At 45.3% G+C, this 25150-nt stretch overlaps 1 protein-coding gene and 1 non-coding gene across 4 annotated transcripts; one reads left to right on the top strand and one right to left on the bottom strand.

The window, feature by feature from the left end:
• Nucleotides 1–26: 26 nt before the first annotated feature.
• CCDC77 (coiled-coil domain containing 77) lies at nt 27–18006 on the bottom strand. Of its 3 annotated transcripts, none has more exons than XM_089782318.1 (12): nt 17913–18006; nt 16912–16966; nt 12479–12695; nt 9769–9911; nt 7899–7995; nt 6339–6411; nt 5946–6040; nt 4171–4319; nt 3404–3674; nt 2178–2303; nt 1901–2053; nt 27–725 (listed from the first exon to the last, which is right to left on the bottom strand). In XM_089782318.1, the coding sequence occupies exons 2-12, from the start codon at nt 16947–16949 to the stop codon at nt 579–581; spliced, it is 1509 nt and encodes a 502-aa protein (XP_089638444.1). In that variant the 5' UTR covers nt 16950–16966; nt 17913–18006; the 3' UTR covers nt 27–578. The 3 variants fall into 3 exon arrangements, with proteins under 3 accessions (XP_089638444.1, XP_075797067.2, XP_089638442.1); XM_075940952.2 differs by having other exon boundaries at nt 17834–17989; XM_089782316.1 differs by lacking the exon at nt 16912–16966 and having other exon boundaries at nt 17834–17958.
• Nucleotides 18007–18290: 284 nt separating this feature from the next.
• Nucleotides 18291–18364, top strand: TRNAT-AGU (transfer RNA threonine (anticodon AGU)). The gene has a single exon. It is a non-coding gene; the product is annotated as a tRNA-Thr (tRNA).
• Nucleotides 18365–25150: the final 6786 nt, after the last annotated feature.

Here is a 25150-nt window from a genome sequence, read left to right as displayed (position 1 = left end):
AGAAAATGTGAATTATGTACTGGCTGCAGTCGACATCCTAACAATGTTTAATCTTTGTTTAAAAACATCTTCTCTTAATACAGTTCCCATGACTGTAGAACAGGGCATCATACAGTTTCTTGCATATAGAACAGCGACAGGAGAGAACATGTGAGACCTCAAGGACTAGTTCCACTGCATGACTATTAATTACAAATGTAGTTTTGTGTTTGGCTAGATTCTGGACATCAGTAAATTTTGCTCTGTGCTCATAGTTGGTCAAGGTGTCTAGAAGCTGTAAGCATGTCCCAAGGAAATATTACAGACATTACAAGATGACTACAGTACCATCTATAAATTGTCTCATCTACTAGGAAAAGGCAGCAGAGAAAGGCATGTTCAGATGAAAGGAGTGTCCCCTCCTCCACAGCCTAGGATTAACTTGCACATATCCAAGCTCTGCAGCACACTGATAATACCCTTGATTCACAGGTGGTTACATGTTCTTAAGCTTCTGTCACAGGATGGCAGAAAGTAGATTTATGACAGTTGTTCTTGAGAATGTGACCTTCCTAGTCTAGCACTGGCTATGTTCTGTGTCAGCAGATCCGTAGCTCATTCTCCAAGCCATAGATTTTTGCCTTTAGGTTTCTTAGCTCCCCTTGAATTTTCTGGGTGCGCCTGTTTCCTTGGCGGACCTCATGCAGAATTGCTAGGTCCTGCTCTGGTCCAATGTTCATGGTCACCTAGAGAGGGAAAGAAACAAAAACCCACAAAGACATGGTTTATGGTGTAAGATCTGGAGGAGAGAACAATTCTGTACAAGGAGATTCATTGTGCCTAGCAAGGGGGACTCAACCACGGTGCATCTGAGCTGCACTGACATCATACATGGAAACGAGCCCCAGGATAGAGTGTAGATAATGGATATGTCTTGTCAGTATCATGAGCGTGTCCTGCCAACGCAATGGCAGAGGGAACTCTAAAGTATAACCTGAAATGTATCAGTAAATGGTCAGCTGTTTAACAAATAATTTCCAGTATGATTTAAAAGAACTAATTACAGTATAACAAAATGTGTATATTTCCAAATAACCTAGCTTTTTTGTACTTAAGTCTCAACTGTAGTCTCAGGTCACATCCTCTACAGGTGGTAGTGAGGATCACATCTTGCCTTGGCAGAAGACTGCAGTTGGTGACCTAATACACTTTTTGAACTAGAATGACCAGAATGATTTAGGATCATGGATGCTGTCTAGCTTGTATGTTAGATTTTATTTGTGCACCCCCTTGTGGTCAAGTATGTGATAAGATTAGGACTATACAATTAGGCTGAAATAATTAACTCGCTATTGACTTGGATTGGATTAACCATTTCCTTTTCTTTTGTATTTCTGCAAGTTAACCATTCCTTGTGGTGTCATATGCATAACTCTGGCTATGCAGGATATTCTAGAAGTCATTATATTCTGTGTATGACCACCTGAACTTAATTTTGCACTGACTCCTTATTCTCTGCACAAAGTGCAAGTGTGCCTGCTCACACTAAAGTTGAGAGGTTTGTCATCACTGACCTCAGGCTTCTGCTTTTGTCCTGGCAGACAGGGTTGGGAGTTCTGGATTTCAGCTCCAGGTGGTGGGTCTTCGACTGTCTACTCTGAGCTCCAGCAAGTCTAATGCCAGCCTGCTTGGCAGCTGCCTAAAATCTGCTTGCAATCCCCTCCCTCCCGCCATAGGCCCCAGATCCCAGCTGAGAACCACTGCTATGTTACAAATACCTAAAGGCCAAAGTGAGGGAAAACAGGAATTTCCAATAAATTAGGCTCCAAGGAAACACTGGATCTGAATATTCAACTGTGCCCCCTGCCCCTCAGGAGCCAATTCCATCCGAGTACTTGCCCCAGAGATGATCATTTTGTACCTTAAAGAGCTGTTTCTCTATGTCCTTCAACCTCTGCCGAAGTTGCTTGATGTCATTCTTGAAGCCCTCCACCTCCATACTACGCCGTTTTTCCAAGGCCTCATATCGTTGTGTCATTAGCTGCAAACGCTTTCCCATCTTTTCTGAGCGCTCCTGGGGATAGGAAAGCACAATAGGATTTGTAGGCAAGGACATCATCGACAACATGGAAAAGAGGAAAATCAGACAACCCCAAGAGACTGCAAACCCATCTTGCAGCTGCAGACACAGGCATTACCTTGAAAAGTTCTCTGCCAACATCTCCTTCTTCACGAATTCTAGCCAGCTCTCCCTCCAGAGCAATACATTGCTCTCGGTACATATCTGCCAATCGGTGCGCCTGTGTCAGTTGCTCCTGTAATGACTGAAACCCGGGAGAAAGAATTAGGATTAAGAGAGGCAGGTGGTAGGCAGCCAGTACAAACAGCATCTCCCTCCCTACAAAACAAAGGTGGAACCCAAGGCAATTGTCAACAACTCCCTGAGCGCTCTTTGGTGGTGATATTATGTCAGAAAATAACCAAATGAGTAGCCCTAGAAATTGCAGTTGTATCAGGACAAGAGAGATTAGAGCTCTAACAATGCTAAACTCCTTCAAATTACAGGATCACCTGTATGCAGATGAGACACTACAGTACAGAACAAACATTGTTCTATCCACCATATAGCCACTAGAACCCACAAGGTTTTTTTGTTTTGTTTTTTTAATATCAAGGGTTGGTTTCACTGTCTTCAGTTAAAAATTCCCCATCTCATATCTGTTTGGTTACTGCTTTCCATCTCTGAGGTAACTGCATTTCAATGGTGGATAAAGCAATTCCTTTAAGTATATACTGTGATTAGTAAACTATGATGGGTACATGTTATATGAAGGCAGTACAAGTTCTCAGGGTTCTCACTGCAAGTACATCAGTTGCTGAAGGAAAAAGACAGTTGGTTGGGAGCAGCAGAATTGTAAGCAACATTTTACTGAGAAAAACAGTGTTCTCACTACAACAGGCAAAACACCGAGTATGTTTTCTTACTACCAGTAGTTAACAGTATTTCCAAAGGATAGTTGCCCATTTCATGCTTAGTAAAACCTACTCCTAATAAAGAGCTTGAGAGCTTAGAAATAATATTCCAGTAGGCAGGTAGAACAAGCTGAGGAGCTATATGCTTGTTTTGGGTGTGAAAGGAGTGTGGAATATTAGTCTTGTGAGACACAACCCCAAGAAGCACCATGACAAAGGAACAGAGCTCTAGCTACATAACATTTTATTTTTTAAATTAATGACCAACAACCTCCTGTACAGTAAATCTTTCTATGATGGAGCCAGGGTGTATTCTGTGACAGAGAATTCCAGCTCTAAAACAGTGAACACCAGTTTCTCAGTAAAGCACCTTGTTGAGAGACAATCCAAGACTCTCTCAAACCTCCATCCATAAACAGGTGGATTTCCTGTCCAAGAGAACAGCAATTACCTTGAGTTCTCCATTCTGTGCTTTCCAAATTTCACTCTCTGCTTGAGAAGTATGCTTGATGTTTCTCTCCTCCTCCTTTTCCTTCTCCTTCTTCTGCTTCTTCTCTCTCTCCGGCTCCCTGCTGATGATAAACTGATCCCTGCTTACATCAAGCTTCCTCAACAGACAGTCCTTCTCTGCCATCCATGATTTCTCATTGGCCCGTGCATCAAACTTAAGCTGAAGGAAGTCACGTGTGCTCTCGTACAGCAGGTTTTGAGTTTGATGAAGCCTGAAGACAAGGATTGCATTAGAGCAGCGGTTCTCAAACTTTTTGGGCTCCGGAGCCCTTTACATGTGTAAAAATGATTCAGAGCCCCAGCAGTCCACTGATTGTATGTGTTGTACCTATCGATGTTTCCAGTTTGTCAACCTTGCGGAGTCCCTGGGGCTCTGCGGAGCACAGTTTGAGAAACACTGCATTAAAGTACAAATATCACTGCCTTCCCCAATTCCCTTCATCGTTCACCTACACTCTCCCTGAGAGTTGGAATGGACATGGGATGAGAGAAAGGCCAAGAGCGTCCCTCGCATACTTTCCAGGGTCAAGTGCTACAGGGATGAAAGAGGATTTTTAGCTTGTAGTTTATTCACTCAATCTCCAATTACATACCAAGCAACTGACCAAATACCCTGTTTTTCTACCTATTAGGTTGCAAACATGTAGGTGATTTTTAAACTTTGGGTTTCCTGACACAATCAAACCAGAATAATTCTCTTGCACTCACTTCTCTGTCAGGGTTTTGATCCTGTCCTGGTCCCTCTGATGCTGGACTTGGACTTCCTCTACGTGAATCCGCCTGTCCTCTAGCAGTGCATCAAGCTGCTCCTTGGACAACCGTGTCTGCTCTTCCATCTGAGCTTGCAGAGCCTCCACCTGGATTGGCACATGGGAAAGGTAGAGAGTAAGCTCCTACACCAGACATGCTGCCTTCCTTGAGAGCCATTTAAATTCCAGGCCAGGCCCAGACACAGTGAGAAAACATTCCCTAACCTATAATGCTCTAGGTCTATTATATAGGTCTAATTTCTCTGCAGGCCTTGATATTAGGAGAAATCTGCTTTGGTGCTCTAGAAGATTCCTGTAACAGATTTCTTTACCCTCTGTGTGAGAGAGACTTTACGGAAGGTGGTACTGGACACAGGAAGGGAAGTGGAGGGGCAAAGGTTAATGTGCCTCACTAAATCTGGCACCTATTGCAATGTAGAGCAGTCCTAGAGATCTCATCACCCTTCTACTTTTCTTGTTTCATATCAACCTAACTCCCCTTGTAAGTCCACTGCAGAGCAAGCTCAACAGACTAGGAGCAGGTGGGAGGCACTGACAGGGTAGCATAGAATAGGAATGGACATGCACTGTAAGGATAGAAGATAGGCAGGCAGCATGTTTGGCTGTTGTATAAACCCATGTGTAACATTGTATGGAATATGTGGAACACTTTATGATATTATGGGCACCAATATTATAAAATTGCAAGGAAATTGATCAGATAAGACATATGAGGTATCTATGAAAATGATAATCTGGTTTATATGTCTGTATCACCCTTGTATTATCTGTTATAGGTATGTAGGGTATATCTGTATTTGAAACTGGTGCTATGCTTCTGGATGACTCCCACAGACAGATTGGCATCAGCACCCCTTAGCCTGCTTGATAACCCAAGTGACATTGGCTGTAAAATAAACCCATTAAGAGATCAGGGACTGCACATAATGAGTCAGTATGCCATGTAGGGGCATGCCTATGGACAGAGAACTGTAAGATTTTTCTATATACTGTGAAGCTTGTGTTTGGGACACAGGAAGCCTCATGGCAAAATAATATAGTAAAATGCAGTCGCATCGTCTTCATTCCTGTTTCCTACCTCTGGAGTAACCTTCTACAACTGAAGTTCTGAAGAAAGGACTGAATGACCCATCCAAGCTGTGACTGTATTGCAGAGTGACTTTCAAGCCAGCAAACTCACCAACACTGCTAAGAACCTGATGTGTGGATTTTGTAGTCTGATGTACTATTGCTTTGCCATTTAATAACTTACATTTTATTCTCTCTTTTATATTAAACCTTTAGTTTTAGACACTAAAGGATTGGCTGGCAGCACGATATTTTGGGTAACAGTCAAACCTATACTGACCTGGTAAAATAGGGTCAGAAGAATGTTTTGTGTACGTGAGCAGAGTTTTGAAATAACTCTTCACCTAGCACAGGACCTAGGTGCTGACTGGGAATCAGAGAACTAGAACACAAAAACAGAGCTGTGTTATTCCTTTTTTATTTTTTATTGAAATTCTTGATAACCAATGTGAGGCTCATAAGCACAGTTTGTGACTGAAGTCAACTCACTAACTAGTGTTAACCATCAGTCTTTGGGAGAATCTGTTCTGCCTTTAGCAACCTACCCTGACCTAGCCATTTCCAGTGGAGGTACCCCAGTGTCACCATGGGGTCAGACCAGGCACAGACAGAATCTGCATCTGTTGAGCAGTAAATGCTCTTTACCTGCAGTAATAGTGTTTGATTGTCTCTGTGATATCTCTCAGGACTTTCTGGTTTCTCTCCTTTTGTTGCTGGTTTTGATGTGCTTCTTTTAGTGCCTGTTGCAGAGAATAAGAATAATTGAGATAACTCCTTGACTCCTTCCTCCTAACCTCCCTTTGCCCAGAATGAAATATCCTGTTTGCTGACTGACCTAAAGGAAAAAGCAAGGAAGAGCTTTCATCTACTGCACTAGTGTCTTCCAGCAGGAGTCACTGCAGGAAACATTCTAGTACCGGCTTTGGGGAGGCTCATGGTGACCGCACACTATTCACACATCCAGCGCTATCATGATATTTAGCTACTCTCCACATGTTTGGCTTCTTGGCTGGTATGGAAAAATCACTTTTTGGGTACCTGTTCTGGAAGCATAAGTATCGTTCCGTACATGTGGATCCCAGGATTTGACTGGTTTTTGAGGTATGGTGACCTACAGGAACAAAAACAAATCTGTTATCTGTATTTCAAGCAGTCATCAAGAATGGACACTAGAGCATATGGGAAAAGAACTACAAAAGCAGCATGCCCATCAGTGCAGCAGAAGCAAGGTAAAGACAGTTGCAATAGAAATATCAGTGTTGAAACCAGGTGCCAGCCAATGTTCCTTCTAATCTCTTCCATCCACATGTGGATTTTTTCCAAACATTTCTGGAATAAATTCCTTTACATGCACCAAGGCATGCATGAATGGGCACCACCAGTAGAAACAAAAAACCTAGCTGGGGGTGCTCTGCTAATCAGCTGGGTGGCATCTGAATATTTCCTGAGAAGCCACACAAGCGCGCAGCTTACAGGGAACACTGGTGCCTGCTACAGTGGGGCTACTTGAATGTCACAGTTTCCACCTCTTCTGCCTTTGTATGGTTCTCAGTGACTGGTAACTGGTCCTGTCCTTACTGACTTCAATGAGAACAGGAGCAGGCCTTTAGCCGAAGACCCAGCATTCAGATGTGAGGGGGAAGAAGGAACATCAGTGTGCTTTCTTCTCCATTTACTCTCTTGCCTGCTGGCACAGTGAGAAACATATATACAAATAATCTATGTATACCTATCCAAACCCAGGAAGAAATCAAAGGCAAGAACAAACTGCTGGATGCAGTTATTGATCCAGATCTAACTTATGTGCTGAGATCCACTCGATGCAAAAAGAAAAAGCAGCCATCAGGGAGCTGTTACGGTTCCCTCTCTCTCATGGTACGCCAGTGCCAGGGTTTACACCAGCTGGCCACAATTCCCAAGACACAGTATGCTTGTAAAGAATAAACTCTGCACATATCCCCTCCTAATTCCTTCTGCCAGGGTGAATTGGACTGTCTGAACCAAATGAAATTCAGAGTTGCTTTCAGGGACTGTTGCACAACGTGAGCAGTGCAAAGGGAGTAGACACCAGTAAAAAATGTGGTCCATTATTTCAAGTCTCACTCTGCACACACACATCATGGGATGCCCTCCTTGTGCCCACATAGAACACATCCTTCCTGCCCCTGAATCACAGCTGTGACCTTTGTGGTCAAACAGGAGTACTTACATCCACCTTCAGATCCCATATGCACTGCTGCTGAGAGCCCCCACTCTTGAAACACTTACTTCCCTGGAGGAGGACATATTTCCTCTGCAGCATTCCTGCCCAAGAAACGAAACCTGGATTTCCCAGCACTAATTATCAAGGTAGTGGGAAGGTTTCACTCTTTGTCTCGAGTCCTAGCAGTAATTTATTACAGCATGATTCAGATTAACATGGAGCCAGATGAATTTCAAACATCCACATCTTCCAGCAACACCCTCTGCAGTCCCTTGGTTCTTTTTGTCTGTTGGGATTCTTAGTGGCCACTCACAGTGTAGAGCTTCTAAGGGCTGAACCCAAAGGAAAGCTCTGCCAGAAAGGTGGCAAACAGGGCATTCCCAATGAATGGTTACCTTGTGAGGAGGCTCCTTATGAAAATAGGTAATTTCTCCTGTGTCTGTTCCCACCAAAGCCAAGAGATGCTGAATCTTTTTTCTGTCTTCCAGCTCCCTGGAATTCATGGAAAAGCATCAACACATTTCTGTTCCAAAATGCATTAAGCCTGTACTCTCTCTAGTGGGTTATTACTGTAGTTAAAGGAGAAGCTCTAACCTGTTCTTCAGATTGTCACAGACCATGAGACAATGTTGTCCTTTAGCCAGACTGCTAGAGATCCAGTTAACACTGAAAATGCATGAGAGATGTTCCCATTCTGCCGGTACAGTGAGGAATTCCCATTCTGAACTCTGACTAGGAATTAATCTCAGCAGTTTTGGTTAGCTTGAAAGAGTCTCCTCTTCTCTGGAGTGGGTAGTGGCACACTGAGTTATATAGGGATAGCATATGCTGAAAGGACAGGGTTGTGAGTTTATTAATAAAAGCTCATAGTCCAGGGGCATATGGGCTAATTAGAAAGACCATAATCCTGTAGATTTTCTATTTTCCAGAAGACTGAGAACATCCTTTGCTTTAGAAGCCCATGTATTCCACCACAATCTGGAATGTGATGGACATATAGTGTTTTAGGCACGCCTTCAAAGCTACCTGAGAACACTACCCACTCCAGATAAAAGGAGATCCCTTCAAGCTAACCAAAACTGCTGAGATTAATTCCCAGCCAGACTTCAGAAGCATTTTAGAGAGGTGTGTGCTACTGAGAGCAGGGGATGTTGACCAGACGACAAAACAGGTAGCTCTGGGAAAACAGAGTTATCCTCTTTAGTCTGTGTTTTATATTAGTTTCCTGCTTCTAAGACTGCGTAAAGAAATGCACCGCAAGAATTATATCAATCTCATGTCAAGATGAACCACAATCTCCAAGCTGAAGCAGATGATTTTGTGTTCAAACTTGACCCTCTGGTAAAATTTCACTCTTTCTTATATTCCTGGCCCTATTACGTGAGCCTAAGATCCTTGGTTTCTTTAATACAGCAGTCTAGGAGTCATTAATTTCTTTTTTAAAAAAGAAGTTTGTAATAACTGAATAATAGTTCAGAAGATTTGCATAGAACAGAGGAGCAACTGCTGCATTTCTTTTCCCCAGTTCAGCATTTGGGAAGACTGTATAGGGCCTGATCCTCAGAAGTGTGGCACACCAGCAATTTCCACTGACTTTAGACTCAAAGTAAGATAAATTAACGACTTGTATTGTAGTGCTGTGACGGCACGTTGGGGACCCCCCGATCCTGCACTCCCTTAGCAGCATGAACAGACTCCACCAGCTAGTAAAATAGAGAGGGTTTATTGTGTCTCCAGGATACAGCACAGCATAGGTGTGATGTGGCTACAGGAGTCTGGGCCAGGATGCCTCAGACCCCTTGACACGGGGTGCCTGGGCCCCTAGACTCCAAGTCCCCTCCTTAGTCTGTCTCCTTCATGGTTCCAGCCCAAGACTGCCTCGCTCCCAGACCTTGCCTCCCAGCCAGGTGTTTGTCTCCACCTCTCTCCCTTTGTCTCTCCCTGTGAAGAGCCTTGTTATCTGCTCAGGCTGGGCCTAGGTGTCTGGGCTAATACATATGTGGGTGAGACAGTGGGAATCACACATCACAGCACAGGCAGACACCAGGTTACAGAGCAGACAGCACCTCCACTACATCACAAGTGCCAAGGTGCTCCAGTTACAGACCAGGACATTGTGCTATGTGCTGTACAGGCACAGAACTAAAAGCTAATTGCTGTCAAGATGGCTCTACTAATTCATACGGCTTCCACAAACATTACCTGCCCATGAGAAACCGCTAAGAAAACGCTTCCCTCCATCCCGACTCCTTACCGCCTACACACCTGATTTTCAGCCTGTCATTCTCAGCATAGAGACGGAGCACATGTTCCCTCTCCTGGAAGAGGTAAACTTGCATGTCACTCAAAGCCTTCTGTAACTCTGCAATCTCCTCTTCACGTTGGCGCATTTCCCACTGGAGTTTGTGCTATGGAGAGAAAATGGGGCATGTGGAATGTTAGTGGCATTTGACATCAGAGACTGAGAGCATGTTTTTGCCACAAGATGACCCTAGCCTGCATCTAAAACTAAGAACTGTTGTGTGTCAAATGACTAGACTTGGCAGATTTTTACATGTATAACTAAGCATTCTTTTCAATGTTAATCCATTTTCAATTTTCACGTTGTGAGAGTTTATGGGCATGGGGCAGATAAGACAATAATTTGATAATGAGACACTCAGATTCAAAATATCAAAGCTTTATTCCCATTAAAACATTGATCATATTCCAAAACATACAAAGTGAACAACCTTAAATAAAATTCTAATAAATTCTCAAATGGCATTTTTCTTACTCTGCATGGGGCCACTCCAAGATTTTGGAAAGCGGTCAAAGACCGCACTCTTCCATGATATTAATGGAGGAGATGCGGGCTCTGGGAGGGAGGTTGGGTGCAGAGGGGAGCTTGGAGGAAGCGATTGGGGTTCAGGAGGGAGACAGGAGTCTGGGAGGGAGTTTGGGTGAAGGAGGTGGTAGTGACCTAGGGCAGGGGACTAGAGTGCACAGGTTTGAGATGTGACCTAGAGTAGGAGGGCATTGTGATCTGGGACAGGAAATTAGGGTGCCAGACCTGGGAAGGGACAGAGAGTTTGGGTATGTTGAGTGGGGGAAGGGGGACAGAGGGTTGGGGCAGGGAGAGGCTGGGGTGCCAGAGGCAGGCTGTGGCCAGGAGACTTACCAGCCAGCACGCAAACCAGCCTGCCTGCTTGCAGAGCTTAAAATGTTTCCCTGCCTGCTTGCCTGGCCATGTGCTTCATTGAATAACTGAGCCTAGGTGAGAGGGTGTGGTCTTTTTGGCTGCCTGTTATTCAAACAAGCAGCTCCCATTAGCTGATTTCTGGCCAGAAACCAGCCAGTGGGATTATGCTGGGGGTGGGGTGGCTCCTGAAACTTGCCCCCTCTGCTCCAGCTTCAAAACAGAAGCGGAGCCCTGCAGCCACATTTCTGCACAGCGTGGGGGACAAGCAGGGCACCCTGCCTGGGGCTTCCTGCTGCCTCAGCGGGCCAGATTAGCCAATGGGCCATATTTTGCCCAGGCCTAGTCTAGAAGATACCATCAGAGATGCTTAGTTTTGCAGTTCTCAGATTGTAGATTTATGTCTCCAGAGATAACATGCTTGTTAATAGCAAAAATATTTTTAAATAAACAAACAAACAGAGGTGAGAAATAAAAGACCTCAACCCTATTGTCCCTCATCAAATTTGTGTAGAGTCAATTTCTATTTTCAATAAAAATAATTTTAACAAAAAAACCCCTGATTTTAAAAAACTTGAATGTTTAACTAAGTTCAAAAATAAAGATGCTTTTGTTAAAATATTATGTTTGCTGTTGAAGAAAAAAAATCCAGAATACATAATGTTTTAGTTAAATAAAATAATGTAAATGTCAGATAATGTCCTCCTCCTAATATACCATGGCAAGAACATCATCCAACTACTAGGAATGTGAGCAACTAGTTGATTATCCGATAAGCAAAAGCTTATCGGATAGTTGGCTAGTCCCTCGACTAGTTGCTCCTCCCCCGCTTGCTGCCTCTTAATACATTTAAAAGGCAGAGCCGCAGCAGGGTTAGCTCCCGGGCTGGGAGCTAACCCCGCTGTGGCTCCCCCGCTTATCAACTAATCAATGGAAAATCCATTGACTAGTCGATTTAGTTGATTAAACTTAATTTAACATCCCTACCAAGTACCGGAGATAGTTGAATTGGAGAATAGCTCACCACCCAATAACTGCATAAATATCTGTTTCAATTACTTTTGGTAAATGAAATAACCAAATGGTCATTCATTTTCTGATATACCTGTAAAACTAATCTGAAAAGTTTTCAAAATCAATCTTTGTATATTTATATGGTGTGTCCCTTCTAAAAATGAAACCTATGTCTATCTGTGAGTTGTGAAGAATATGTATTAAGGTTTTAACATCTGACAAGAATGCACTTTTATGTAGAAAACCATGACTAAATCAAGTCTTCCTAACTAGTGATTTAAATAATAATTTAAATAAAATCAACCTGTATAGCATCTAGCACAATGAGGTCATGGCTCATGACAGACTCCCAGGTGTAACTGCAATATAAATAAAATCTGTCCCAAAATAAATGCTTATTAATTTTGGCTAAATGATCATTCCCTTTTTACAGTTCCTCTGTGGCATGCAAGGCAAAAGAAAAACATAGTTCAACAAGCCAGGTGAATATCTAAGCAGTGTTCATCAGTTAAGAAAATCCCCAACAGCATAAAGGATTCCCCCAAGTAGAGCAAGAAACTAAAACAAAATTACTTCTCAGTCAGTTCTGAATTACCTCCATTTGGCTCTGAAATTGGGAGAACAGATGGTCAAAATTCACTCACTTCTAGTGGCTCAAGACATAGTGATTCCCCTTCAGCTCAGTCCTACCATATCCCCCAGCAATTCCCATCATGAATTATGTCAGCAATGTTAAGTCTTCAACTCAACCAAGTGTATTTATATCACCAGCAAGCTATTTACCTGCTCATCATATGTTCCTTTGTATCTCTCTAGCCTTTTCAAAAGGTCCTGATGTTCTTCATCAAACTCTGCAATCTTCTTACGATAGTATTCCAGCAGCTCTCGGGAGGGACGGAGGATGGCCAGGCGTTCACTGATGGAAGGGAGGGGAGTAGAATCCCCCTGACTTAGAGTTGGAGAACTGGTATATTTGGAGGAGACATGGGAAGCTGCCAATCTGGATAGAGGGGTGGAACACAAATACAAAGAAGATGAAGGAGCTAATGGCTATTCATTCATACAAGTTTGCTGTACCCTACAATGGTAGCTGAGAAAATAATTCTGCCACAAGAACAAAGTTTGAACTCCATGCAATAATAGCACTAGGATAATGTTCAAACTCTGATTTCAAAGATATCACCTTTAAAAAAAAGAAGCTGTATTTAGCTTTAAGTGATACATTTAGTTCACATCTTCTCTGTCTCCAACAGTCTGATCTCTACATTACTAAAACAGGATGTGTGGCATTTTGGAGATACAAGTGCCTTAATGTGGAACAATGCAGAGTTGTAGCTGCCAGACAAAGTGGGTGAGAGAATATTTTTTTATTGGACCAATCTCTGTTGGTGAGAGAGACAAGCTATTGAGATACACAAAACTGTTCCTAAGGTGTGGGAAAAGTACTTAGTGATTTACAGATTATTTTTATAAGCCAGAAACCCTAACCCCCCTTTTTGTGTTATGACTAAAGGGGTTTTAACAGGCCACTTCACCTGGAATGGACTCTTAGAACAGTGGTTCCCAACGTTTTTTATATCGTGGGTTGTCAAACCCATTCACAAACTTTTGGTGGACTGGTGACATTGAATCTGTAATGAATATGCAATGAAACATTGCCAGTCTGCCAAAAGCCCTGGCCCCCAGAGCCACCGCCAACAGCCAACTTCAGCTCCAGCAGCCGCCTGCCACATGGCGGTTGCTAGAGCTGAAGCTGGCTGTTCCCAGTTGCTAGGGATGGTGTACACCTCGGCCTCCTGAGCCACCGCACAGAAGCAGGCAGTTGCTGCAGCTGAAGTCGGCTATTTGTGGAGGCTCTGGGAGCCGGGGTTCGGGTGTGCCCTGGCCGCCTGAACCACTGTACAGCAGCTGGCTTCAGCTGAAGCCGGTTGTTCGTGGTGAATTCTGTAGCTCTAGTAGCTCATGATAGCAACTGGTTTTCTTTTGGGCAAGAATCCTGTCCTGAGCTCGCCCCTGCTCTGCAGATGCCCCTCACTCCCAACCTGCAGCCCCTGCTAGCCGAGCCCTGGGCTCCCCCCAGCTCTGCCAGTGTTCCTCACTCCTGACCCACAGCCCCTGCTAGCCAGGGCCAAGAGCCACGCACTGAACACCAAGTAGTTCCATCTTTGAACTTCTACACCAACCTCCCAGCCACTTGGCATCATCAGCGCGTGGAGCCATTTCTGAACACTCCTTCCCCAGCCCCAGCCCCTAGTCCTGCTCAGAACCCCAAAGGCGCCCTGCTTGCCTGTCAACCCATCAGAGAGGGGACAAGGGGGACATGCCTGGGCCTGGCTAGACCAGGGCTCAGATGAAGAGGTCAGAAGGTGTCCTGGTGTCAAAGCCTCTGTTGCCCATGGCTGAGTGCAAGCCCCTTCCTATCCTCTGCACGGTCCCCAAACCCCCCACATGGCTTGGATCCCGTGGGTGGGGTTAAACCCTTCCGGGGGGGGCAGAGGAGGGATTTGGTGCACCCAAGGGCAGAAAGGGCCATGCCAGGAGGATTTCTGCTCCCACCCAGGGGCTTGGGCCACCAGGCTCCCAAAAGGGCTCCCCTGGGGGAAGCCAGGAAGCCAACTGCAGCCTGCATCACATGTAATGTTTGGGGGGGGCACTTTTCTTAGCTCTGCCCCACACCACCTTCTCTGTACTGGGTCCTACATGCTTAGAGGGGACCATGCCCCAACCACTTCCCAGAGCTGTGTCCCCCCACCATGCCAGCCCTGCCCCCTTCTCCACAGAGGAGTTCGTGAAGGGAGGATGTGGGTAACATTGTTCAGTAGACTCTTGCCCCATGGGGCAGGGCACCATAACAGCCAGCGCCATCCCATTCCGAACCCCCTGTATCAACCCCATCCCTTGCATACAGGGAGGCACTCTGAGGAAGGAGAAAGAGCTTAGTTTCATCCTGAACGACTCATCAGGTAGCAGTGAGACCAGACCCCAGACACTCCTCCACTCCCCCTGCACCCAACCCCATCCCCAGAGCCCCCCCAGTGCCAGTCCTAACACCTCAAGCCCCCCACCCCTCCACTATCCCAGCACCAGCCACTGATCCCAAAGTCCCCTGCACCCACACTCAGAGCCAGTCTCCCACACTCAGAGCCCCCCAGTCCCAGCCTCCTGTTTCCAAAACCCCACTGCGCCCTTCCCCACTCAAGGACCCCCCAAGTGCCCAATATTAGCCCCATCCTCAGAGCCCCCTAGTGCCAACCCACCCCCTAGTCTCCCCACTACTAGCCCTACACTGAGTCCCCCAGTGCCAGCTGTCCACCTCCGACACTCCAGTGCCCCTCCAGTGTCAGCCCCCTAGTATTAGCTTTGCCCCCAGAACCTCCCATTAGTTTCACTCCCAGAGTCCCCCAGTGCCAGCCCCCTGCCTCTTAGAGCCCCCCCCCTCAAACCCTCAGTACCTGCCCCACCCCACTCATCTAGCCCTGCACTGCCTCCCAGCCACCAGCTGAGCACTGCTGCCCAGGTTGCAACTGCTCGAAGGCTGCCATGCTGGGCTAAGCGCAGCCCTCCTTCCGTGCAGCAAACTGCTCTTCAGTGTCCAGGAGGAGACCCTGCCTCTGCCCGGTGCTGGTTGGCTGAGAGGTGGGGCAGCTAGCAGTTCACAGACTGGCACTAGTCCACAGACCAGCAGTTGGGAACCACTGCCTTACAATATGTGCTAACCACTTATGCTAAACTATCTGTTTGATCTTGTATTTAGTTGTGACATTCCTTAGGACTTTTCCCAGACTGAAGAAGAGCTTTGTGTAGCTCAAAAGCTTGTCTTGCCCACCAACAGAAGCTGGTCCAATACAAGATATTACCTCACTCACCTTGTCTTTTCAGTGTGGAACTGTTTCCCATTCCAAGTGGAGAAAAAAGATGGGGAGGTGTTTTTTGTGGGAGAAGGGTCAAGGAGAATGGGACAAGGTTGCTAGGGTGGGGTGGGGGGGGAATCTGAGAAAAAGCAGGAGTAAAGAAAGAATAACATTTACTGGGGGCAGTAGACAAGTCCGTTGCTAGACAGATACACACAAAAACCAGACACTGGCTAGAGAATGAAAACACAGAGGAAAAAGATGTGAGGTACCATTAAGTCACGTCATTCTGTAGGGCAAAATATGAGAAATGACCGTATCAGAGCACTGAAATGAAGGAAGAGGGAGAGAAGAAAAATCAATTCAGTCAGAAAACATGTCTGACTCCTGAGTCTGATGTATATTCTCAGGGTCCAATTGGATTATCACTGTTCCTTGATGCCACAACAGCTAGAAGAGGCGTTACAGATTCTGGTTCAACAAGCGACATCCTTTAAGCTGCCCAAAAATAATATTAGCACACACTGACAGTGAGGGACAGAGAAAAACTTTCAATGTGTGTATTTGACACCTACATATGATATTGAGAGATGCACTAATATCACATATATTTAGATCTGCAAGCAAAATCCAGTTAATTGTGCATTTAAATTTTGGCACAAAAACTAAACTTCCTGAATCATTAATTTGTAAATAGCAGAGAGAGAAAATAAGAAATATAATCATGAGTAAAAATGTTTTTAAATTTATTAGCATACAGTTGAGATATGCAGAGAAGATGCTCATAGCAACAGTGATAACATTAGGGCAGGAGCAGGCAAAATACAGCTCCGCCTGCAGCCCATCAAGCTTTTGGATCTGGGCCACAACCCACCAAAACTTTTGGGCAGACTCCCTGCCTGCCACAACTCCAGGCTGCTCAAAGCCACCAGCCGATGGGGTCATGTGTTCTAGGTGCTGTGTGCCCCTTTGCAGAGGGGGACTTCATGCACCGCCCCTGACCCCGGCACAATCATCACACCTCCCACTGGCTGGAAACTGGTCAATGGGAACTTCAGAGGATTGTGCCGGGGGCAAGGGTAGCGTGGGAAGTCTCCCCCACCCCCACCTGTCCCCCCAGGGCATGCAGCACCTGGAAGCACATAGCCCCAGCAGCAGACCACTTTGAGCAGTGTGTGGATGCAACAGGGAGCCTGCCTGAGAGTCTCGCTGGGCTGCTGGCCGAGAGCTGCTTAGGTAAGGACCTCTAGGCCAAAGCCTGAATCTGGCACTCAGTCCCTCCCTCCAGGCAATTACCTCCAATTTAGAAACTACGTTAAGGAGGAGGCAGTGGAGCTGTTTGAGGATAGCAGCAGTCATACTTACCTTTTGGAGGTGGGAGACATTCCTGGAGAAGAGTCCATGGTATTCACGCCACCAGCTATATAAGTATCAACAGTGTGTATTATAGTAAATGTACTATAGGCCAGAAGAAATGTGTTAATGCCTCTCTAGTTAAATGCATGGAATAAGGGTCCCTGGTAGAACAATAACTAAAACTATGCCAAACATGCTCGGGGTGGCAAAAACCAAGGACTGGACAGGATTTTTGCAGTTCTTCCTCAGTTGCAATAGAACTAGTCCCTTGATTTCTGGGGGTTGTGGAGGAAGGGCAGGAGGAAGGACCCAAAACACTTGAGATTTTCTCACAGAAAATAACCCTGTTGCTTTTGAGAGCAAACACCTTGCACTTTTGAATTTTGAAATAGTCTTCATTCCAAATTGCCCAGTGCTGCCTGGCAGCCAGTTCCTGCCCCCTCACTCCCCCGGCAGGAACCTGCCAGCTAGTCCCTGCCCCCCCCCCCCCCCAGCAGAACCCTGCCAGCCAGTCCCTGCCCCCGCACCCCCCCCCAGCAGGACCCTGCCAGCCAGTCCCTGCACCCGCACCCCCCCCCCCAGCAGGACCCTGCCAGCCAGTCCCTGCCCCCGCACCCCCCCCCAGCAGGACCCTGCCAGCCAGTCCCTGCACCCGCACCCCCCCCCCAGCAGGACCCTGCCAGCCAGTCCCTGCACCCGCACCCCCCCCCCCCCAGCAGGACCCTGCCAGCCAGTCCCTGCCCCCGCACCCCCCCCCAGCAGGACCCTGCCAGCCAGTCCCTGCACCCGCACCCCCCCCCCAGCAGACCCTGCCCCCCCCCCCCCCCCAGCAGGACCCTGCCAGCCAGTCCCTGCCCCCAGCCCCGGCGGGCCGTACAGGTGCCAAGCCCCCGGCTCGCTCCAGCGCCCCGCTTGCCCCCCAGCCACGAACCATCCGAGAGCGGCGCCCTCGGCCCCGAAGCGCGAACCCCGGCGCCAGCTGCGGCTCAACGGCCCGAGGCGACTCACACCGAGCGACCCGCCGCCAGCAGCGCGGCCCAACCACGGGGCGCTGCCGCCGCCAGCCCCGCCCCCGGCCGCCGGGGCTCTCTGGGAAGCGTAGTTCTCCGAGCCCTGCCGGGAGCGCGCGGGCAGCGAGCCCCCACAGGCGGAGCTGGGGGTGGGGGTGCGGCTTTAGGCATCCTATGCTGGGGTCGAGCGGACCTCCTCTGCCTCGGTCCCATTGGAATGTGTTGGAGCCCAAAGACAAAGCTGGAAGTAAAGACACCAAACCCAAACACCGCTCCACTGTAGGGGACAAGAAAAACCCCAGCGAGTCCTTTCCCATTAGCGTGCAAAAAAGGTTGTACTTTTCCAAATGTCCTCACCGGGGCTGCTTTGTAAAGGAGGGCACCATGGCTTAGCTGGCTAAAGCGCCTGTCTAGTAAACAGGAGATCCTGGGTTCAAGTCCCAGTGGTGCCTTGCTTGTGAGCCTTTTTCAAGAAAGATGTGGAGACATTGAAGAAGGTCGGGGAAGAGCAACGAAAAATGGGTAAAAAGGTTTGGAAAATATGGCTGATGAGGGAAGACTGAAAGAATTGGGTTTGTTTGGTTTGGAAAAGAAGACTGAGAGGGGACACATAGCAGCTTTCAAGTAGCTAAAAGGATGTCACAAGGAGGAGAAAGTAAAATTGTTGTCCTTGGTCTCTGATGATAGGATAAGAAGCAATAGGTTTACATTGCAGCAAGGGAGTTTTAGGTTGGACATTAGGAAAAACTTCCTGTCAGGATGGTTAAGCACTGGAATAAATTGCCTAGGGGTCTGTGGAATCTCCATCACTAGAGATATTTATCAGGAAAAACTTAAAAAACAATGAATAGTCTAGCAGCACCTTAAAGACTAACAAACTATGTAGATGGTATTAAGAGCTGTCGTGGGCACAACCCACAGTTATAATACTCCAGTCATCTGAAGAAGTGGGTTGTGCCCAAGAAAGCGCTTGATATCATCTATATGTTTTGTTACTCTTTAAGGTGCTGCTAGACTATTTGTTGTTTTTTAAGTTTTCCCAGTTACAGACTAACTCTGCTACCCCTCTGAAGATATTTATCATGTTAGACAAACATCTGTCAGGGATGATCTAGAATGGATGGTTCTTGGTCCTGCTGTGAGGGCAGGGGACTGGACCAGATGACCTCTCATTCTAGTTCTAATATTCTATGATTGTAAAATGTTACCATATACTGGTCTATACTGTGTTGTGTTGATCTCTCTCTCTCTCTCTCTTGTATGCACATACCCTTTTTCCTAGACTAGAATAATTTAGTTTTAAGAACTAGTTACCAGCCAGTCTTGCACAAAGTACATTCTAACTTTAATATATATGGATTCACTGCCATATGCACTCTATGCTATTAAGTTTATTATTAAGTTTATTATTAAGTACCTCATGAAGGGCGGCAGATTATCCCACCTCCACCTTTTGTGGGCATTTTCATACTTTCCGGTGAAGCCTCTGGATGGATCCAAGGTAGAGCCTTGCATGGATACAAAATTGGTATCCTCATCCATGTCTTAACAAATGCAGAATCCTGTGGATTTTCAGTGTTCTAATTATGGGTCTGATCCAGTATGGTAAGTCCTATGTTCCTAACAAAGCCATCAGCTGTTAAGCACATAGAAGATATTACTGGTGTACATTAGTAGCATAAATAACATTTTACATACATTATAGCATAATGCTTCTCTAAGTTTATTACAAAGTGACAAGATGTTAATTATTGAGGCTACAGAATTAGTATAGAAATAAAGATGGACAGAAAAAGCGGGTCAGTGTGGAATAATTTGTACAGTGTGGATCTGGCAGTGCTGGAAGTCAACGAACTGTAAAAACCCTATACATATAGGAAAACCACTTCAAGCCAAGGAGTGCAACAGCACCCCCAGTGCCCTCAGTTCCAGCACCTATGGTCAGTTGGTAAAGAGAAAAAGAAGGCTGTAATACCCTGGAAACATTTGTCTAAATCAGGGGTACTCAACAGGTGGCCCGCCAGTTTGTCTGCAGCCCGCAGTGCCGTTTGGGTTTACATGGGGCTCAACATGCAGCCCATGGGTAGGATCCTTTGAACATGGTCTCCACTGGGAACACGCTCTACAATGGCAAGTCAATATAATGGTCTTCTCCTTGTATGCGTTTTAGTAAATTCCTGGACTGTCATTGTTTATTAAAAGTGCTGTCATATGGGTGGATATTGGGTAAAGATTGCATTTTATTAATATCAGCAGAACTGATTTAAATGGGGCCTGCATATTGTGAAGTCTTGCCTTAATCTTTGTATTTATGCCCATCAATGTGAAATAAACTATTTGCATATATTTGCATATATATTTGCATGTATATGCAACCACACTTAAGTTGCAGCCCTCGGCATGTGCAGTGAGCATCATTTTGGTCTCCAGGGCTTCCAAAGTTGAGTAGCCCTGGTCTAAATGATGAATCTCTGTGTGCACTAGCAAAACGTAGTGCATTTTCAAACTTTCTATGTATTTAGAGCTGGAGGTCCCAGATTATGATCATATTGGAAGTTTCTTTTGAAAGCCCACAAAATATATATTTAGTTTTCTAAAATCAATTTTGATGCCAGTTGGGAGGTTCTTATTGAGTAGTGATTCCATTTTGCCAGGAGGGAATCAGAGGTGCCGGATGCTCCTAAAACTTGGAATAAAGACTGCTAGGAAAGGAGTCCCCTCTTTCTGGGTAGAGGCAGGACTACTGTGTACTGTCCTGGACAGATTGTTTTCCAGGGTAGCAAGGCACAGCTCTGAGAGGAATTAATTAATGCAAGCTCCGTGATAGAAAATCTTCACCTCACAAACTGCAAACAAGTGATATGGTTTAAGTTCAACTCAGAGGGGAAAGGTTTGTGATTTCATTGCCAGAGATCCCAAATTCAAATGCCATGGCTTCTGGATTATTTAGGTGTTACTCTTGCATCCCACAACCAGTCCTTAGTGTTATTTTCACAGTTTGAGGCTCACTTTTCACTAATCTTATAAAATATTTAATCTTCTAATGTAAGTATAATATAAGTGTGCAGGAAAAATTGCAAGTTTTCAAACCAGTTTTATTATTTCTTAATCCCTTTCTTAAATATTACAATCAAAATGTTCCGTGTTTACAAAGGTATGAGTTTTGTCAAATCACTTTCCCAAATAAAATCCAGACTGATAAACATAAACAATGAGAAGATGGGAAAGGGGAAAAGAAGAAAGAATAGATGTTCTTTTTAATGTTCCATTGTTAGCTGTCTGGCGATTGTTGCCTGCTGCAAGCTGGAGTAATGGCTGTCTGCTTGGATATGCCGAGTTCTCAAGATCATCTGAGGCCAGATTGGAGAGCTTGGATTAAATTCACAGATTACATTCTACAGCCTGACAGTTTTCATTGCTCTCCCAGGGAAAGGAGACAATGCAGGCAGCCTCACATGAGCAAAAAACAAACAAGAAATCCCCCATAAATGTATGACTAGCTTGTGTACATTAATACCATTTGATAAACACCATGACCAAAGTTTTAATTAACATGCTAAATTGGAGCAGAAAGTTAAGGTAAGAAAAAAAAAGAAAAGAAACACAAAACAAACAGAATACAAGTCAAATTGCCCTTTCCAAATTATTTTGGGTTTTATATTTCTCAGTCCACCAAGAACTAATAAATATGTAGCTCACAGCAGTCTTTTTCAGAGACCTCCACTAGTCTTTTAACCCAAACATTTTAAATCAAAACCAAAACAACCTTGAGCAGCCTCAAAGCATGTCAGATAGAAATCAGTTCTTAAAACATGTTTCTCAAACATACTGGGTCCTTTCTAGTATTAATTTTAGTTAAATGATTTTAGACCCTTTCTCCCAAGTATTCCAAAGGCCTTTCATTTATTATATTCCCTCTCTGTGAGTCAGTCATGTTGGTTGGTCTGTTGGCACAACAGACCCACATGGGAGTAGAGAATGATTGATCTGTATTCTCAGCTACCAAAATTCATCTGGTGTAGTTCCTATGGGACAGCTAGGGAGCTTGACAGAAACACCTGCGTCCTCCTCCCCATGGAATATAGAATTGTTTACTGGGATGGAATGGGGTTGTTTCTCTCTCTTGAGAGAGGCAGCTGCTGGTGGGTGTCACATACACAGCCAAAGGTATCAGATGTTGGGGCAGCCTTGTGAATGGGGGGAGGAGCAAAACAGTCCTTTGCAAAAATATTATAGGCAGAAGAGGTAGCAATGCCTGTAGTTAGGGTTGCCCAATATTTTTTATTATAAGATCCTGTTTTCAGTTGCTTGAAACTTTAACAAGTTTAATTTGTTTAACTAGTATAAGCCTTTCAAAAAAGTCTCAATTTGCATATATTCAGTAAAGACATGTTAGAATTTGTCAGGTAAATTCTGTGAAGATTCTGTTTCAGATAATTTCTTGTGTATTGGGCACACTCCAGCCCAGGATATAGAGGGCTGAGTGGTACAATTGCTGTTCCTGGTTGTAAAGTAACTGGGACCTAGTTTGGGGAGACAAATTGGATGTGGAGCTGGAGTAACATTGTGGGAGTGATTAAATGAGGATTCCCTCCCTTATTCAGTGCACAGGGTGAATGGTGTTCTAGTGAGGCAATAGGGCTGTGTAATGAAGAAAGTTGTTGTCTACTCTATAAGACCCCTGCTTGAAACGTTGCAGAAGTCAGTAGATATGTAGTGAGCTGGGGCCATATGTTGAACAATGTGAATAAAACAAAATATTGAATAGTTGATCATTCAATGTGCACTCTCAGTTTTCTGCACTAAATGAGGCAATGGACTGGTGGAAAAAATAGCAAGTGATCATGTAATTAAAGATTTCTATCATGCATATGCGCAGGGGAGCCAAATTAAAGTTACAAAGGCAATCTTAATTTTGGCATATCCTAGCTTTGGAGGAATTGATAAAAATCTGTGAAATGTGTTATTTTTAATATTTTAAAATTTATTTTTTAATTTCACATTATTTTGTTTTACTGTACCTGTAGAGAGCTGGGTGGCCCAGGAGGTAGAGGTAAGGTCCTGCCCCTGAGATTGTATGTCAGAGGTAGAGTGAGCAGACAGCAAGTGGAAAAAGTTGGGATTGGTCCTGCCTTGGGTAGGGGGCTGGAGCTGATGACCTCCTGAGGTCTCTTCCAGCTCTATGATTCTAAGGGGGAGTAATAGGTACCAATGTAAGACAAAGCCCCCTATAACATCAAGGCATCTGGTCACTCCAGTGGGAGGCCTGGGAGGAGAGGGGGCAGCACAGGGACCTCCACTTTGCAATCCCCATAGCTGTGGGATGAGTTTTTAATTTTATGCAGACTTTTTTATTTTATTTCACATTTGCAAAAAACATGACTCTGGTGATAGATTTAGTTATTCTGTTCCATGTGATTAGGGAGACCTTGAAGTCATAATCTGGTGAGGGAGTTGGTTCTGGGAAAGTCACTGTCAGAAAGGGAAGGTGTAGGAAAAAAGTCCAGACTACTATTCTTTTAACAGCCCTTGGATCTGGATCAAGGCCAGCCTGACCATATAGGTGAACTAGGTGGTTGCCTAGGGTACCAGGCTTTAAGGAGCACAAAATTAGATGGAAATGAATTTTTTTCTCCATTTGAAAAGATATATTCATCTGTTATCTCTTAAAAATGAAAGTATCAAATATTGTACTTATAAAACAGAGCATCATTGCCATGCCAGAAGTTGAGTTATATTATTTACTAAAAGACTTACCCGGTATTGTCGGGGGTCAGGTTGGTCCAGGACAGCTGGGGCTGCGCTGCTTGCCTGCTGGCTTCTCCCCAAGGCTAGTCTGGGGTTGAGGGAGGGAAGCTGTACAGCACAGTTAGCAGCTGCTCCACAGGGGCTGCCAAGCACACGGTCTCCCGGGGCGTCCTGGAGCGGCAGGGGCTGCGTGATGGCCAACAGCTAGTCCCTTGGGCAGGCAAGGGTAACTGCTGTTGGGTTGGAGCACTTACTGCCCCCCTGTGGTCATTCATGAGTATAACTCTCCCCTATGTTTGCTGACCCCCTGTAGTCATTCATAACTGTCCCTGCTATCACACTTCTCCATTTCTTTTTATGTGAAATAGTTGCATTCCATGCACATCCCATTGTCCTGACACAACCAACCCCTGACCTTGCTTTAAGTTATAGTAAGAGGAAACATCATACCAAATTTGGTCATTCAAGCTCTTACCAACTTTAGCAAAATGCAGGACAATGTAGCACTTTAACAAGATGGTTTATTAGTGATGAGCTTTCGTGGGCCAGACCCACTTCCTCAGATCAAACTGAGGAAGTGGGTCTGGCCCACGAAAGCTCATCATCTAATAAACCATCTTGTTAGTCTTTAAAGTGCTACATTGTCCTGCATTTTGCTTCAGCTACCCCAGACTAACACCTACATTTCTATCACTATTTTACCAACTTTAGGAAGAGTTCTTGAACAAACGGACTCACAGACAGATGCACATTCCTAAAATATGTAGTAAGAACATTTCACATTGTGGAGCATGGCTGCTTATGTAAATACAGTGAAATGTGTCATAGCATAGCTTCAAATAGAGCGCTGCCTGGGTTTGCTGCCCAGGGGCAGAGTTTGGCAGTTCAGTCATTCTCAGTAGCCCAGTGTTGGCCAGTCATACAGGTGAGTCGGTGTTGTTTACCATTGCTTAGTGAGGGGCCAGCGATCCACAACAGCTGTTCTGCTGTGTTACAAGCTGTGATCTCGAAGATGTTGTGCCCATGAACAGGGGTGTATTGTTTTGGACTTGAAAAATTTAATAAGAGGTTTTAACAAGATTGTAAAAGGAGAATCATAAGAACTTGTAAGACTAAGATTGTAAATTTATTGTAGACTAGCTGGAGTTACCCGGCGTTGCTCGGGAAACCGGAGGAACAAAAACAGTAGAAAAACAGTAGTCCACTATCTTTTTTTGAATGTTAGAAAAGTTGCGCTGATTTCTATAGGGATTAAAAGATCCGTGTCAATCCTGAAGTGGGGGGTGTGACTCCAGGTGGAGCGGAGGTTACATGTGGGAGGGGTGCCTCAACTTCTGCCCGGGGCTGCAGGTACTGCGGGAGGCAGTGCGGGTGCCCGAGCCATTGTGAATGTGTGGGTCGGGGCACTGCATGCCGGCGGGGGGGGGGGAGAGAGAAGAGGGTCGCTTATGTAACCTCACAGGCGGGAGGGGAAGAGTCCCGGATGGTGC

This window comes from Pelodiscus sinensis, chromosome 1 (assembly GCF_052426305.1).
Source record: "Pelodiscus sinensis isolate ZL-2025 chromosome 1, ASM5242630v1, whole genome shotgun sequence".
NCBI lineage: Eukaryota > Metazoa > Chordata > Testudines > Trionychidae > Pelodiscus > Pelodiscus sinensis.
Note: the sequence above shows the minus strand (reverse complement) of the source record. Positions and strands in the feature narration are given on the sequence as shown.